Source organism: Brachycentrus maculatus, unplaced genomic scaffold, assembly GCF_059751285.1.
Source record: "Brachycentrus maculatus isolate JH-2025_06_01 unplaced genomic scaffold, ASM5975128v1 h1tg000248l, whole genome shotgun sequence".
Taxonomy (NCBI): Eukaryota; Metazoa; Arthropoda; class Insecta; order Trichoptera; family Brachycentridae; genus Brachycentrus; species Brachycentrus maculatus.
In genome coordinates this window covers 80,213-97,288 of record NW_028280999.1, presented here as the reverse complement: position 1 = coordinate 97,288, position 17,076 = coordinate 80,213, and the positions used below count along the sequence as shown (strand labels likewise).

At 34.5% G+C, this 17,076-nt stretch overlaps 1 protein-coding gene across 1 annotated transcript in view; it reads right to left on the bottom strand.

Annotated features, from left to right (window-relative positions):
- Positions 1 to 500: 500 nt before the first annotated feature.
- Positions 501 to 17,076, bottom strand: part of LOC148306147 (cell adhesion molecule Dscam1-like) — a gene marked incomplete at its 5' end in the record, with an annotated part of 37,703 nt that continues 21,127 nt past the window's right edge. Inside the window, 15 exons of the mRNA XM_088265525.1 lie at positions 501 to 989; positions 2,212 to 2,292; positions 2,424 to 2,540; positions 3,754 to 3,902; positions 4,634 to 4,751; positions 5,523 to 5,655; positions 6,448 to 6,608; positions 7,283 to 7,468; positions 8,502 to 8,684; positions 10,015 to 10,194; positions 10,853 to 11,043; positions 12,202 to 12,331; positions 13,201 to 13,353; positions 14,741 to 14,875; positions 15,587 to 15,745. Coding sequence (XP_088121651.1) covers positions 961 to 989; positions 2,212 to 2,292; positions 2,424 to 2,540; positions 3,754 to 3,902; positions 4,634 to 4,751; positions 5,523 to 5,655; positions 6,448 to 6,608; positions 7,283 to 7,468; positions 8,502 to 8,684; positions 10,015 to 10,194; positions 10,853 to 11,043; positions 12,202 to 12,331; positions 13,201 to 13,353; positions 14,741 to 14,875; positions 15,587 to 15,745 — 2,105 coding nt within the window. The remainder of the gene's footprint in view (positions 990 to 2,211; positions 2,293 to 2,423; positions 2,541 to 3,753; positions 3,903 to 4,633; positions 4,752 to 5,522; positions 5,656 to 6,447; positions 6,609 to 7,282; positions 7,469 to 8,501; positions 8,685 to 10,014; positions 10,195 to 10,852; positions 11,044 to 12,201; positions 12,332 to 13,200; positions 13,354 to 14,740; positions 14,876 to 15,586; positions 15,746 to 17,076) is intronic.

Sequence of the window (17,076 nt, the reverse complement as noted above, 5' to 3'; positions counted from 1 at the left end):
AAAAAAATTATTAAACAATACCTTTTCTTCAAAATGCAAAAACAACACTTTCTGCCCTGTAGCGAGTAAATATTAAGTCAAAAATATGCGACTTTTGCTGGGATATAGTACATTTTCTGGGCATTCCGAAAACACACAAAACTGAAAATTGACGATTTTTGTTATATGACGTTGTTGAAAGGAGTGAGCGATATATCAATTGCAATGTGTTTACTGTATCGTTTCTAATACCAAATAGATTAATAATTGTATGACTGACTGACCCTTATCCACATTCTTTTGGGCGTACCATTGTGCATAGGGCACTGCACCAAATTGATGCAATTTTTATGAATTTTTATATAATTTATTATATGAAGGCATGAAAATCAGTCCTGCGCTTTAGGTGTAAATTCACGGTAAAATGAAACAAGTAGAGTGAATCAAGGATCTTCACTATGGCAGCCAATTGTACTGACCACTACACTATGGAGGCAGACAAAAAATTGTTTTAACGAGGTTGAATTTCATAGAATTTTTTATATAGAGGTCAAAAAAATAAGAGCGAAACTCAAAATAATAGTTTTTATATGTAACAAATGACTCGATATATGAAAGTTGCTCAAAACCCCTTGAGGTTCGTTATATCGAGGTTCCGCTGTATCACAATATGACGGGTTGACCATCATAAGGGTTCAGGTGACATTTTGAAGTTTTGAGAAAGATATCGTCTTAAGAAAATTGTTTGAAAAGAAAAACACATTGGGTTGTCGTTGGATTTCAATATCTTGCTTGCAGAAAGATAAGAACATTATATTCCTTACATCATTGGATGAAACTGTTCACTGTTAATAACAGTTAATCTGAGAAACACTTTATAAATTTTAAATAAAATAAAATTTATGTATATTTAGATTAATTCGGTTTTTCACCTAAACACTTCCTCTTATAACGCTTGACGTTCTGATTGTTCCCGTCATGTTATCTGTGATACTGTACTCTACAGGTTTCTGAAAAAGAGAAGAAGAATTAAGAAAAAACAGTATGGAGATATGTTTTTTAAACATATTTAGTACATGAAATATTGAGATGTGTTTTAAAAAAATATATATTTAGTAGACAAAATACTGAGGTGTGTTTTTTAAAAAATATTTCGTAGATGAAATATTGAGATCTGTGTGTTTTTTTTAAATATATTTAGTGGACAAAATACTGAGGTGTGTTTTTTAGAACATATTTAGTAGAGATGTAATATTGAGATGGATTTTTAAAACATGTTTAGTAGATGAAATATTGAGATGTGTTTTTTTTAAATATGTTTAGAAGACAAAATACTGAGGTGTGTTTTTTAAAACATATTTAGTAGATGAAATAATGAGATGTGTTTTTTAAAACATGTTTAGTAGATGAAATATTGAGATGTGTTTTAAAAAATATATATTTAGCAGACAAAATACTGAGGTGTGTTTTTGAAAACAAATTTAGTAGATGAAATATTGAGATGTGTTTTTTTTTAAATATATTAAGTAGACAAAATACTGAGGTGTGTTTTTAAAACATATTTAGCAGAGATGAAATATTGAGATGGGTTTTTTAAAATATGTTTAGTAGATGAAATATTGAGATGTGTTTTTTTTTAAATATATTTAGTAGACAAATACTGAGGTGTGTTTTTTTTAAATATAAATATTTAGTAGACAACATACTGAGGTGTGTTTTTAAAAACATATTTAGTAGACAAAATACTGAGGTGTGTTTTTAGAACATATTTAGCAGAGATGAAATATTGAGATGGGTTTTTTAAAATGTTTAGTAGATGAAATATTGAGATGTGTTTTTTTAAAAATATATTTAGTAGACAAATACTGAGGTGTGTTTTTTTTAAATATAAATATTTAGTAGACAACATACTGAGGTGTGTTTTTAAAAACATATTTAGTAGACAAAATACTGAGGTGTGTTTTCTTAAAACACATAAAGTATACAAAATACTGAGGTGTGTTTTAAAAAATATATATAGTAGATGAAATATTGAGTTGTGTTTTTTTAAACATATTTACAAGATGAAATATTGAGATGGGTTTTTTAAAACATGTTTAGTAGATAATATATAAAATTGTGCTAAAAAAAATATATTTGTGGATGAAATATTGAGATGATTTTTTTAATACATATTAAGAAGACAAATTATCGAAATGTGTATTTTCACAAAGACTTTTATAATTGGCTTACTATTTTGTGAGTTTGAAAGAGGAACTGGTTTCGCCATGCTGTCACTGTCTTCCGAATCAGACCCCATTTGAAATCTGGTCTCTAGAAAGAGATAGTTATACATAAATGAATGCAGAGAACAGAATTTCAGGTATTAAAAAAATGTCTTACAAATTGTATTTTAATACTGTGTTAAAAAGTCTTTTTTAAATTCAATCACAAAATTTTCTTACCTGTACTAAATATACCCTGCTTTGATTTGCCATAGGCCGGCCTGTCTTGGTTGTCCACATGACCGAATGTTTGGAAGCCCATGCTGAATTGAGCGTAAGGACTTATCTCAAACATTTCTGTAACATAAAAAGATATATTATTTCAATAATTACATGTTTTTAGGTATCGCTCACTGCTTTCAACAACGTCATATATCTAAAATGGTCAATTTTCAGTTTTGCATGTTTTCGGAATGCCCAGAAAATGTACTATAAACCAGCAAAAGCGGCATACTTTTAACTTAATATTTACCAGCTACAGGGCAGGAAGTGTTGTTTTTGCATTTGGAAGAAAAGGTATTGTTTAATTAATTTTTTTTACAAACTAAATATTTTTCAAATGGATAAGAACATTCTGGTTTTACCTAAAAAGATCTGTTGCACAGTAAAAAATTCAATAAGTGGCTTATATTTATTTTTAATACATTGTATTATACTTTTAAACTTTAAAAACAATCTCCTGAAAAATTAAGTTTTTTGATTTTTGACGTTGTTGATAGGAGTGAGCGATATATATCTATTTAAAGGCATTTTTAATAAGATGAAAGATATATTCTGTAATGCTAGCCTCAGTGAAACTTTGGTAAAGAATGGTTTGGTGTTATGTTTGGTCAGTAATTCTATGTGGAGTCGAATCGTAGACCTTCAAGATTAACACTATGAATCGATTAGAGGCATTCCAAATGTGGCTATATCGTAGAATGTTACGCGTTCCATGGACCGATATGGTGAGCAATACAAATGTGCTCCAAAGAGCAAGAGCAGGGAGACAGTTGCTGACTGATATCAAGGTCCGGAAGGTCCCATCTGGGGCATGTGCTAAGAGGGGACTAGTATCATCTATTTAATCTTATCGTAAAATTCAAAACAGACTGTCAAAAAGGTGCTGGCTGAAGATAAATCTCTTGGATCTGGAATATACGAGTTTGGACGTGGATCAGGACAGTCGAGGCACTGTTTAAAGATGGCCAAGACAAGCACAATTACTCTCAAGGAAACACATATAGAGACCAAATAGAAAATTAGGACAGTGTGAAGTATGGAGGATACAGTCAGATAGGGAAGACAGCGAAGACAATTCTGTAATACCCATGTCAATAAAATGCAAGAAAGCTGACTGGCCCAATTGCTCTTCAAGAGAACCCAGATGGAAGAAGACCACATGGAAGACCTCCGAAGCATGACAGCTAGCAGTCTACGTCACAAGAGATGGATAGTGCAACAGACAGATCTGAGGATTTAAAAGAAGGAATAATAATGGCATCTTTTACAATGTATGAATGAGACAAACCTTCATTTGTATTGCTAATTTTTCTATTGGCTGTAGGGGATGTATACAGTCTGGCTGGAAGAGGAGGGCAGGTGTTTGGGGGAGGGGGAAGTGGCATCCCTCTCTCCTTGTAAACGCTCTCAGCGGAAGAACCACACATCACGTGATGTCTGGAAAAACAAAACAAATAAATGTAATATCTTTGCTAAAAACAATAAAAGCTTTCTAAATCCTACATAGATAGCTGCTGTGATTACTTCAGCCTTTTTCTTGTGTCCAGTATTGAATAAAGGCCTCCTTCTTGGACTTTCACAGTTGTCTGTTGGATGTGACTCTCTTCCAGTGCAGGCCCGCCACTTTTTTAATGTCATCGGACCATCTTGTCTGGGGCCTACCCATACTTCTGCATTATTCTAGGCTTACAGTCGAGCACCTTTGTCATCCATCTATTCTCAGGCATACGTGCCACACGACCTGACACTTTTGTTCCGCGATTCTTTGAGCCACATCTGTTACCTTGGTCTTTTCACTTATCCAAACATTATTTTTTGACATCTCATCAAAGATGAAGAAGAATATGGAAGTCTGGGCATTTACGGGGCTGACGATCATCATAGGCTGGTTTTAACCAGTGATCACTTTACACACGTGTAACATTCACCAATTCTACCCATTATTGACAACCACACTACTCAAATTCTTGGAAGTTCTATATATGAACCAATTTATAACCGGAGTTTATATATGATTATGTTGATTGTGTTAGGGTAAATGTCTCGAATCGTATCGAAATCGTCATCGAATGTTTTCCACTTCAATGGATAGGAATGTTTAGAGATTTTAAGACATTTGATAATTTACAAAATGCAGCCAAATGTTGTGATTAGAATTATGGAAATACCTGTGTTTCTGCACAGCTACGAAAACGCACACCATCATGCACAACAGCAAGAGAACACAACTGCAAACCATCACCAGGATACTGGTGTCCAGAGGGTCACTTGGGGGTCCAATCAATCCTAGAAATTGTAAGGATGATATATAAAAGGGATTTTAAGGATATTCACGATAAAGGCTTTAAATACATATCATGATAGGATACAAAATGCCGAACACTATGCAACTCCACAGCCCAGACCAACACAAATAGAAACAAAGGCATGGCAAAGCATTTGCAGAAAGATTCAGTCATCATACAATTCTTCTTCTTCTTTGTGTAGACATTGTAGCTTGTTTTTAAGAGCAATTAGACTCCTGCAATCTCGATTTTCTGCTATCTATCCATCACTTTAGTGGTCTGCCCGAGAATGTTTACCTTGGAGTTGGCCATTCAATGCAATATGCGGGAGGCTGGATTGTTCAATTTTCCCCACATACTATTGTCTTCTTCGTTGCCTTGTCGCGTTGTTGCGTTGCGTTCACATTTTCTATCTCGCATATTTCTCTGATCCTAGTAGTCCTTATTCTATCTCGTAGACTCTTCCCAGATATGCTCCTTAGAGACTTTATTTCTGAAACTCTTATAATTAATCATCATAAAATTATTCCCACTTAACTTTAACCCAAACTAAAAATATACTCAATATTTTTCATATTTAAAGCATTTACTTTGTGATTAGTGGTAAAAACTAATATTACTAACATTTCTGTAAAAAAATAAATAAGTGAAAATATACCTTTATTATAATTTTTTTTAATTTAGAGAATCAAACCTGCGACTTCAACTTCACAGTTGAGCGTCTGTAAAACTACGCCTTGCAAATAAATAAAATAAAAAATAAATACTGTACCTCCAGACTCAGTTTTTGTGGCTACAGTGTACATAGCAGCTATTGGCCCGGCTAGATTAGTAGCAGTCACTCTGATCTGATACCAACGAGCCGGTTTAAACCCCATCAGTATTAGTAAATGACCAGATTCCACCTAGAGACATATATGGTAAATTAATTCTAAAAAAAACGAAACATGTAAAGTAAAATTTCTAAATTATACATTGATATTCATTAAAAAAAAAGCACTTGAAATTCGATTCATCTATTCAGGTTCCACTGATCGAAAATGTTTATTTTTAATAGAAAAATTAAAATCTTGTGTAAGACCACCTTTTGAGTTTATTCATGCAAACATGACTAGTTTCGAGAACTACGGATTAAACTAGTCGTTTACAATATTTTAAGTGTTTCCAAATACACAAAATCTGGATCATCTCCAATTACAGGAGTCATTTCCAAATTTCCACACTCGACGTGTGTAGAGTGATTTTTCCATTAAACCAGCCTATGACGGTCGTCAGTCCCGTAAATGCCCAGACTTACATATTCTTCTTCGTTTTTGATGAGATGTCGAAAAATAATTTAAGCTAGTCGTGTTTACATACAAGTAAATATCTTCAAAATTGGTCGTATACAATTGTTTTATTTTTATATTTGAATTGCTGAATAATGTTTAATTTATCTGTTTTTTTTTATTTATCTTGCTATTATATTTTATTTATGTTTTGGCTGACTACAGCAAACATAAACGTGCTATTTTCCCAACATATTCCTTCAATTAGACAGCATAGCTGAGAATATAGCCAAAATGTCTTTGATTGTGCAAAGTTACTGATTACCTTAGTGATACTGTAACACTGGTTATATATTCTGCTAGGTAGCTTAGTTAGGAATGAAATTAAAGTCAAAGTGTGGAGATGTGACAATTTGAGGAAGAACTAACTGGTAGTGGGTCTGGTTGAAGCCAGATCCTGGTGTTGAGAGGACGATAGTCCACGCTCCACCGGGCCACTCCACAATCTCCATCCCTCCAGTGGTCCAGCTGGAGAGACAAGTGGCTGGAGTTGCTCAAAATCCAGTCACTCCCAGTTGGTGCGGTCATCACTGAAACAAAAACATTATTTAGTCCAACGCGAAGATCTATCTCCTGATCACAATAATTTATCAAATGATAACATATCTTATACTCTGGCCAATGTCTGTACCCGACGGATTTTGCAGCTCTTTGGACAAGTTGCGCGTGCCAACAAGGATAGCCTGGAACGGCTAGTTGTGATTGGTAGCCTGGAGGGAAAGAAGGGGAGAGGAAGATCCCCACACAATGGACTAATCAAATTAAGGCAGCAGCAGGCACTTCAGTGGTTGGAGCGCTACGTGTAGCGCAGTCAAGGGATAACTGGAGAAGAGTCATTGCTTCTGTAAGGGTCACAACTCTCAGCAATGAGGAATAAGATGGAGAAGAAGTATATCTTGGTTGATTTCCAGAGGTAAAGATGTATTTTTTTGTTATTTTTTTTTAAAGGAATAACCCGTAAAGCCTTTATTAGATACTTATCTGCAGGTAGGAAAGTAAGGATAGGGAAGGTAGATGTGAAAAACACACTACAAATACCCAGACCAATTGAAAATAAATCTTTCTTGTATTTATTTTGCACTTGGCGGGAATCTAACCCGCGACGCTGCTTTCGCAGTCGAGCGTCTACCCAGCTACAATTGTCATTGACAAAAGTCAAATGTGCTGGTTTGAAAGATTACAAAACTGGAATTTATTGTCTCACCTGTTCCCAGTGTGGTGGCTACTGCTACCGCAGGACTTGATGGTCCTACAGTTCCTTGGGCAATCAACCGAACTTCGTACAGTTTCCCACATCCTAGAGAAGTTATCCTTTTAGATCCTGCGACGCCACCAGCAATCTCTTCAGTATGCCAAACATCAAATTCTGCACGCCAGCTTAGGGTGTAACCTTGAAAGTAAAGAAGCATCGTCAGTTGAGTCGTCGAAATATGACTATACCATTTGAAATATACTGACCAAAGTAGTGATATACTCGTAAAAAGTAGTTGCTATTAACAAAAGTATAGTTTCAATTGCAAAATAATGAATGGATTGAATAACTATACAAGTACATTTTTTTGACATCTCAACATAGTTGAAGAAGAATATGAACGTGTGAGTATTTACAGCGTCATGAGATTAATGATACATGTAGGAGTTCCGAAAAATTGAGTAGTGTGGTTGCCAATCATGGGTAGAATGGTGAATGTTGCGAGTGTGTAAAGTGATCACTAAACCAACCTATGACAGGTCATAAACCCTATATTTACCCAGACTTCCATATTCTTCTTCATGTTAAAATGTTAATAAAATATAAATAATAACTTCTTCTTCTTCATGGTTACACTATCACTATGGTAAAGGCTTGGCGGTTCTGCGCCGTCCAGAACAACTCCTGCACTCCTCTCATCCCGGTCCAGATGCGAATGTTGCGAAGCCACAATGTTACGATTAACACCTAAGTTAAAAAAAACACATATCGCTCATTCTTTTCAACAACGTCATATTTCAAAAGTCGCCAATTTTCAGTTGTGCATGTTTTCAAAATGCCCAGAAAATGTACTATATCTCAGCAAAAGCGGCATATTTTTCATTAATGTTTATCCGCTACAGGGCAAAAAGTGTTGTTTTTGCATTTCGAAGAAAAGTTATTGTTTAATTATTTTTTTAAATATACTAAATATTTTTCAAATGGAGAAAAAACATTCAGGTTTTACCTAAGAAGATCTGTGGGACGGAAAAAATTTCAATAATTGGCTTGATATTTCTTTTTAAAACGATCTCCTGAAAAATCAAGTTTTTTGATATATGACGTTGTTGAAAGGAGTGAGCAATATTTGGACATACTTAAAATGTTGTACTCAAACAGTGTCCAGATAGGGTCTTCTGCCCCTCCCAATTTGGAGTATGTATTGACCATAAACAAGGATGAAGGTACTTACCCAAGATGGGCGAAGTGTGGTTGGGTGGCGCCCATTCCAGAAGAAGCGCCTGTCTTTCTGGAAGAGCCCTGAGGCGCGGAGGGGAGGGGGGAGCCACTACCCCCACCAGGTAGGACACACTGTCCCACCCAAACAGGTTCTTGGCTACACACGTGTAGTTGCCTTCCAGCGATGGGTTTATATCTGGAAAAAAAGCATTGACTAGAATCAAAATATCTTCTTATATTATTAAAATTAAACACTTGAATATATTACTTTAATGAGTTTTATTTATATATACGACTAGTTTCGAAAACGACAGTTGTTTTCATCTTCTGGTACAAATTAAAACTAACGAACAAAAATATATTTAGGTGTTTATATAGGTTAATAAATGTAGAGAAGGGAGGAGGGTTAAGGAACAAGATTTTTTGTAAAAGGAAACATTGATAATAATGGTGACGTATTTTGAAACAGTATATTATTAATTAATATTTTATCTGAATTAAAATTTTTATGTATTTCTAAATTTTCTAAGTTTATGACTCAACCTTTATTTGTAACAGAGTGTAATAATTTAAGTGTATGAGAGTCAAATGAGTGGTTAGTTTCCATGATTTGCAAATACCGAAAAATAATTACTTGTTAGTCCACGGCGATGTTCTCTTATTGTAATTTTTGTGTCATTCCACAAAGTTAATGCCGAATCAATAAATAATATCTTCTTATATATAAGAGCAATATGCAAGATCCAAGACGTTGTGTAACTGTAAGTACATTGTCTTATTTTCATTCTGGTCACCAAACCCACATCACAAACACGAGGTCACCAACAAGTGACCACGGCAACACGCCACAATAAAAGTAGTCGGAATCACGACACAACCAGCAACGTTGTTAGGTGGGGAAGACAACAAAGCAGACAATGGTATGTGAGAAGAATGGAACTAGGAGAGACAAATCTAGAATGCGCTTGCCAGGCTATGTTGTCACAAACGTGTTACCAACATACCCACATGCCTTACAGTTTTCAAAACTCCTGAGTTTTTAGCTTAAAATTTTGGTAATGTGCCACGACTTGCACCCACAGAGCAGCACAAATTAGAATGGAGGCGTTTGAGAGGCGAAAAATATACTGAAAGTAATTTTTTACTTCATCAACGTTTGGCTTTTCACTCTCCTTATCATTCATCGTTCACTTTGTGTAATACCACTTTAAAAACACTACCTCGTGACTGCCGGTTTTGGAATAATCATTCCATCAGGAGGTCAAATGTAAATAAAAATGAAATTGTTGTGGTCTGACACTTATACAATCTTTTTTTTGTGTAAATGTCAGACAGCAACATTGTAATTTTAATTAACATTTAACCTTATGATGGAATGATTATTCTGAAACCAGTAGTCATGAAGTAGTGTTTTTAAAGTGGTATTACACAAAGTGAACGATGAATGATAAGGAGAGTATTATATTATCATACCACAAAGTTAACAATGCTTTTAATATACAAAATATACTTGGCTTTTCACTTACTATTGATGAGTAGACTATCGTCAGGATTAAGGATGAAGCTGGGGTGATGAGTGATGACTCTAGTATTATGGTACCAGACAGTGCGGGGCTGAGGACTGCCCAATGCTCTGCATGCCAGTTTGAGCGCCGTATTTGCAGCTACCACGATTCGAGAACCCAGGGAGGATATACCGGCAACCACTAGAAAAAAGGAAAATATTTATGACTCTCACTTGTACACATTGCTTCTAATAACCATAATACCGCTATAAATATAATAAATGCTAGGCTAAGATTTAAGGTATTCCTCCATAACATATTTACGCATTGATATAAAAAATAATATAATTAATAATCAGAATTTATTGGGTACATCGGAGATATTTTGTGAATATCAGAAACTAATTAGCGTAAAGAGTGTGCGAGAAACGCGACACTATATTCGCATCTCACTCTTGCATATTTGCACTGTCCAAGCGTGAGGAGCTCAAAGCTCAGTATTCTCTGGCTAGCGGCAGTAACTCTCGGGCTTCCGACAAGAGTGGACCTATTCTTGTTCTGTGAGCGTTCCCAGATGGTTTTTTCATGTTTTCAGCAAATAAATCTAAAGTATTATAATTTTTGACTTTATTTATAATTAATTAAGGGGATAAGCTATGAATGTCCGTATTTTTCCGATTTAAAATCTCTAATTTTTTATTGTGTACTACCCAACACCGGGACACGCGTTTATTTTAGTACCGGAAGAGAAAGGTTAAATATGACAATGCATTTTTTATAATGAGGATGTGTGTCTTTTGAAGTTATCTTATAATAAAATGAAGTCTCTTTTCAATTACGTATTCTTCATTCTCCATACCTCTATCGCTGGGTTCAGCACTGACTGTTCTAGAAGTTTCTCCTTCACCAACGATGGTAGCCGCAGTGACCCAGGCATCGTATCTCCTGCCCTGCTCTAACGCCCTGATGGCATGCGACAGAGACTCCTGCTGTCTCTCATGCCCGACAGGAGCTTGCTCAGCCACTCGATAGGTCTGCATTGTTCCACCACTGGAATAAAATTGAAAATGAATTTAAAACTACCTTCTTAATTAATATTTCTTTTTTATTATTCAGACGATGAGATGAGATGAATGATATGATTGAGGAATAGAATAGTGTTGGGTTGTGGTCCTGTGGTTAGTGTCACGGACTCTTAAGTCAGAGTTTCTCGGTTCAAACCTAGTCTACCACGATTTGATACCTATTTCTAATAAAGAGCCGCTTAGGCTCACAGAAATAGTATGAAATTGAAATATTTTTGTAAATAATATATATATATATATATATATATATATATATATATATATATATATATATATATATATATATATATATATATATATATATATATATATATATATATATATATATATATATATATATATATATATATATATATATATATATATATATATATATATATATATATAAATATATATATATAAAACCCATTTCCGCACCCAAATGATGCATAGGGCACTGTCATATAAACGCAGTGTTATCTTGATCGTTTATACATGAAGGAAAGTTGATCAGCCCTCCGCTTCAGGTACCAGTCCATGGTAATTTTGAATAAATATTACAATGAAAAAATCACTAATATTTATTTTACCCCCCTTGGGAATCGAACCCGGAACCTCCGGAACGGTAGCCGAACGTGCTGACCATTACACTACGGAGGTGGACAAGCAAATGCAAATGTAAATAATAAAAACACAAATATTTCTCTTTTCTTGAATAAAATAAAAAAAAAAAATGTATTCTCTCCCAAGAAGAATTTATTTAGTTGCATTGAGCTGATGAAGAATATTATAAATTAGGGACAGGTCCTCAGGATCAGCACTATGAACCGGTTTCAGGTAATCAAAATGTGGTTGCATCGTAGAATGCTACGCACTCCGTGGACCGATATGGTCAGCAGCACAAATGTGCTCTAAAGAGTAGAGCAGAAAGACAGTTGCACACTGACATCAAAGACTCGAAGGTGTTCTATCTGGGGTATGTGCTTAGGGGAGAAAAGTATGATGTATTGTACCTAATACAGGGACTGTTCAAGACGAGGACACAAACTCTTAGTTAGGGGATCTGATAAAGTATATAAAGAAGAAGAGATAGATTGTAGTTTTAAGTTTTTGATATAAAATATTGTATATGAATAAGTCCTACCCATAGGCTTGTCTGAAGTACACAGTATAGTGAGTGATTCTTCCATTTGGAAAGAGAGGTGGCAACCAGCTCACTACTATAGAGCTTGATGTTAAGACAAGTGCCTTGATATCTGCAGGAGCACTTGGAACTGAAAAATCAAACACATTATCAACATTTTTGAAGGTCATATCACATGTCGCTCACTCCTTTCAAGAACGTCATAAATCAAAAAACTTGATTTTTCAGGAGAACGTTTTTAAAGTTCATACATAAAATACAATGTTTTCAAAATAAATATCAAGCCACTTATTTAACTTTTTACTGTGCAACAGATCTTTTGAGGTAAAACCTGAATATTTTTTCTCCATGCGAAAAATATTTAGCATATTTAAAAAAATAATTAAACAATACCTTTTCTTCAAAATGCAAAAATAACACTTTCTGCCCTGTAGCGGGTAAATATTAAGTTTAAAATATGCCGCTTTTGCTGGGATATAGTACATTTTCTGGGCATTACGAAAACATGCACAACTCAAAATTGACGATTTTTGATTTATGACGTTCTTGAAAGGAGTGAGCGATGTGATCCTTATACAATGGTGATATTTTAATCATAATTGGTTAATAGCAAGACTAATGGAGTATCTTCACTTTACATCATGTCTCTCTTTTACTGATGTGTTTCAATTTGTTTTTATATCATTTAGGAGCGCCTACATTATCATTAAGCCGATTCAGTTGGCTTGGCCATGTACTCCGCATGCCTCCCGAGAGCCCAAATCAAGCTTGCCTCTTTTACAAAGCAAATCAGGTTTGAGCCTTCTAGGACGACCACTGCTGACAGTTCTCGCCTGAACGTTGGGACGCGGACCTGCCTTTGGAGGATGCACGGAAGCTGGCGGCCAACAGAAATGCCTGGAGACAGTTTATGGACTCCATATGCTCCACATAATATAATCATATATATACATTACATGGTCATAAGATATTCATTTCGTTTACCAAGAGCAAACTTACGGTCTTCCAGAGTTGAGCAAATGATAGGTCTTGACGTTGGTCCCATTCCCAAACGGCAGTAACCAGCTACCCAAAGACTGTAGTTGCCGAACTTCTGAAGGTTTTCTAGCTGAACAGATCCATGGACAGATGTTGTATTAAACTGTTTACCATCTATAAAGGAAGTAAAAGAAAATGGGTAAGGAGTATAATAAATATTTATGGAACATATGAATATGGTGCATACTCAAAGACCATAAAATATAAAGAAATATTCAAATCCTTTTTAATAACTATAGACTTTAGCTATAGATTTTTTTAAATATCTCTTAATAATAAATAATAAAACCCTTATCCGCACCCCAATGGTGCATAGGGCACTGCGTCATATAAATGCAGTGTTATCTTGACCGTTTACATATGAAGGAAAGGTGATCAGCCCTCCGCTTCAAGTACCAGTCCAGGGTAATATTGAATAAATATTACAGTGAAAAAATCACTCATATTTATTCTTACCCCCCCTGGGAATCGAACCCGGGTCCTCCAGCACGGTAGCCGAGCGTGCTGACCATTACACTACGGAGGCGGACAAAATATCTCTTAAGCGGAGAAAACCCAGATTTGTGAAGTATTTGGACACACTCAAGATATTGTGGACAGTATCTCAATTATGTCATCTTCATGGTTGAAAATATTTGTATAATGCCTTGTTGATCTTTTTATTTTATTATTTCTTAGTTGTCATAATAAGCAATAAATATTCTCCAGCCTTATCGGTGTGATTTCAGATTCATTGTTCCCATATTAGAGTACGGATTGCCTGATGTGGATCTTCTAAATGATCGGATCTTACCTATCTCTAATCCAAACAATACTTTATGGTATTACACCTATTAAAAAAACATTTTCAAGTGCAAAATATCCATTTTTTGTTGTCTCTAGTTGTGTCACACTGTCAACGCATGTCGCTCACTCCTTTCAAGAACGTCATAAAACAAAAATCGACAATTTTCAGTTGTGCATGTTTTCAGAATGCCCAGAAAATGTACTATATCCCAGTAAAAGAGGCATATTTTTGACTCAATATTTACCCGCTACAGGGCAGAAAGTGTTGTTTTTGTATTTTGAAGAAAAGGTATTATTTAATTATTTTTTAAAATCTACTAAATATTTTTCAAATGGAGAAAAAGCATTCAGGTTTTATCTAAAAAGATCTGCTGCGCAGTAAAAAGTTCAATAAGTGGCTTGATACTTATTTTTAATACATTGTATTATATTCTTAAACTTTAAAAACGTTCTCCTGAAAAATCAAGTATTTTGATTTATGACGTTCTTGAAAGGAGTGAGCGATGTGTCTTACTAAGCAAGTATAAATGAGTGTATACAGCTCAGTTTACTCACCAAAAATTTTAAATCGGCATTGTACTGGACTATATATTTTGATATTTTGAAATAATCTTTCAAATTGAGGTTGTATTATATTTTTTTACATAAATATAAATGAATATATGCAGAACTTTGAATGTTTATGGTAAGTGAAAATCAATTAAAAAAATCTTACCCATAGCAGAATAGAAAAGTGTATATCCAGTCATGGCACCTCCTTGTAAATGTAATGGAAGAGGTCTCCAGCTGACTCTAAGACTAGTGCTGCTCACAGCAGAGCATTGGAGGTCTTCCGGAGCTTCTTCAGGAACTGGAAATATACAAGTCGATTACTCTTCTTCTATACCTTCTGTTGTATGTTGTAGGTAATAGGATATTATTCATCGACATGGATATTATGGTTTAGAATGTGATAAGATGAGAGAGTCAAAGAAACTACTGAGATATCAACAACTTATACTTTACAACATTTTGAGTGTGTCCAAATACTTGTTCACAAAATCTGGATTATCTCCAATTACAAGAGTTATCTTCATATTATTTTTTGACATCTCATCAAAGATGAAGAAGAATATGAAAGTCTGAAGTGAAGTTCTAGTGATTCAAGAACAAGGTTTCTAAATTGGTGCATATATATATAGAACTTCCAAAAATTTGAAAAGTGTGGTTGTCAATAATGGGTAGAAATGGTGAATGTTGCACGCGTGTAATCTGATCACTTAAACCAGCCTATGACGGTTGTCAGCCCCGTAAATGCCCAGACTTTCATATTCTTCTTCATCTTTTATGAGATGTGAAAAAATAATAACTTATACTTTTACCAGACACTGGATTATTTACTATGTATTGTATCAGGTTGTGGTCCCGTGGTTAGTGTCGTGGACTCTTGAGTCAGAGTTTCTTGGTTAGAACCCACTTTACCATAATTTGATACCTTTTTCTAATAATGAGCCGCTTAGGCTCACAGATATAGTATGAAATTGAAGTATTTTTGTAAATAATGAAAAAAATATAGTCTCACCTCCTTCAGGGGTGTCTCTATAGGCTGCAGGGGAGGCCGGTCCAGATCCCGCGCTGTTGTAACAACTGACTGTCACAGAGTAACGTCCGCCTTTGGTCAATCCAGACAGTATGGCCTGCTTGCCGTGAGGCTCCACCTTCAACACCTTGGCTTTCTCTTCTACAATTTAAATAAACAAACAGTCAAACATAGGGCACTTCATTGAGTAGATTCAAAATGTACTTTAATTTGATACAAGACAAGACGATGAGTTTATTATGGGAACTTGAAGACAAGATAAAAAGGTTTAAAAACACAATATTTTGAGTGTGTCTATAACCCTTCTCTGCATAGTGTATCAAATTTGTTACATACCCAAAAGTGAGTGTTAAAACGTCCTTTAGAAATATTCCAACCAACTAATTAAACCAACCATTCTTTGTTGTTACTGATTAGATTCATTCATAACTCACGTATATAGTTTATAATTTAGCCAAAAGACGTGCTATGAACGCCAAAATAATAACTTCGCTTGTCTCTCGAAGACGAACTGTCAATGCTGTCATGCAGTCATGCAAAAAAAAGTCATGCAGTAAAAGGATAATGTTCAGAATATCCTCCCAACAATGATCAAATGCTGATAAGTACCTGAGCCCACACTAGATTATCCCTCCTGTTCCCAACACAGATTTAAATAAAAATAAGTTGATTTACAATTAAAATGTAACTTTGTTTTAAAATCACTATACAGTAATTTTAAAACAAAGTTACATTTTAATTATAAACTGGAAAATCACAAAGTTAGTGCTTCAAATATAAATTATATACAAATTTATTCAGTAAGATGAAACCAAAATCCACTTAACGATCTATAAACCTTGTACATAATAAATAATAAATGCAATTCCCATTTTAAAAAAATGTTATCATATTCCAAGTATTCATAATTTCTGGGTTTGTTTCATGTAAACTTCCAGACTTCTTTATTTCCTTACTCAGAATTCTATATTGTTAGTTATAGTTAAGTTAGTTATAAAGTTACGGCACTTTAAATAGGTCAAAATATTAGAGAGCCAGACGTCTGGGTAAAAGTGAGCCCAGACATGTCGCTCACTCCTTTCAAGAACGTCATAAATCAAAAAACTTGATTTTTCAGGAGAACGTTTTTAAAGTTCATAAATATAACACAATATATTAAAAGTAAATATCAAGCCACTTATTGAACTTTTTACTGTGCAACAGATCTTTTTAGGTATAACCTGAAGGTTTTTTCTCTATTTGAAAAATATTTAGTACGTTTAAAAAAATTATTGAACAATACCTTTTCTTCGAAATGCAAAAACAACACTTTCTGCCCTGTAGCGGGTAAATATTATGTTAAATGTATGCCTCTTTTGCTGGGATATAGTACATTTTCTGGGCATTCCGAAAACATGCACGACTAAAAATTGAAGATTTTTGATATATGACGTTCTTGAAAGGAGTGAGCGATGTGCTTTATAACATAATAT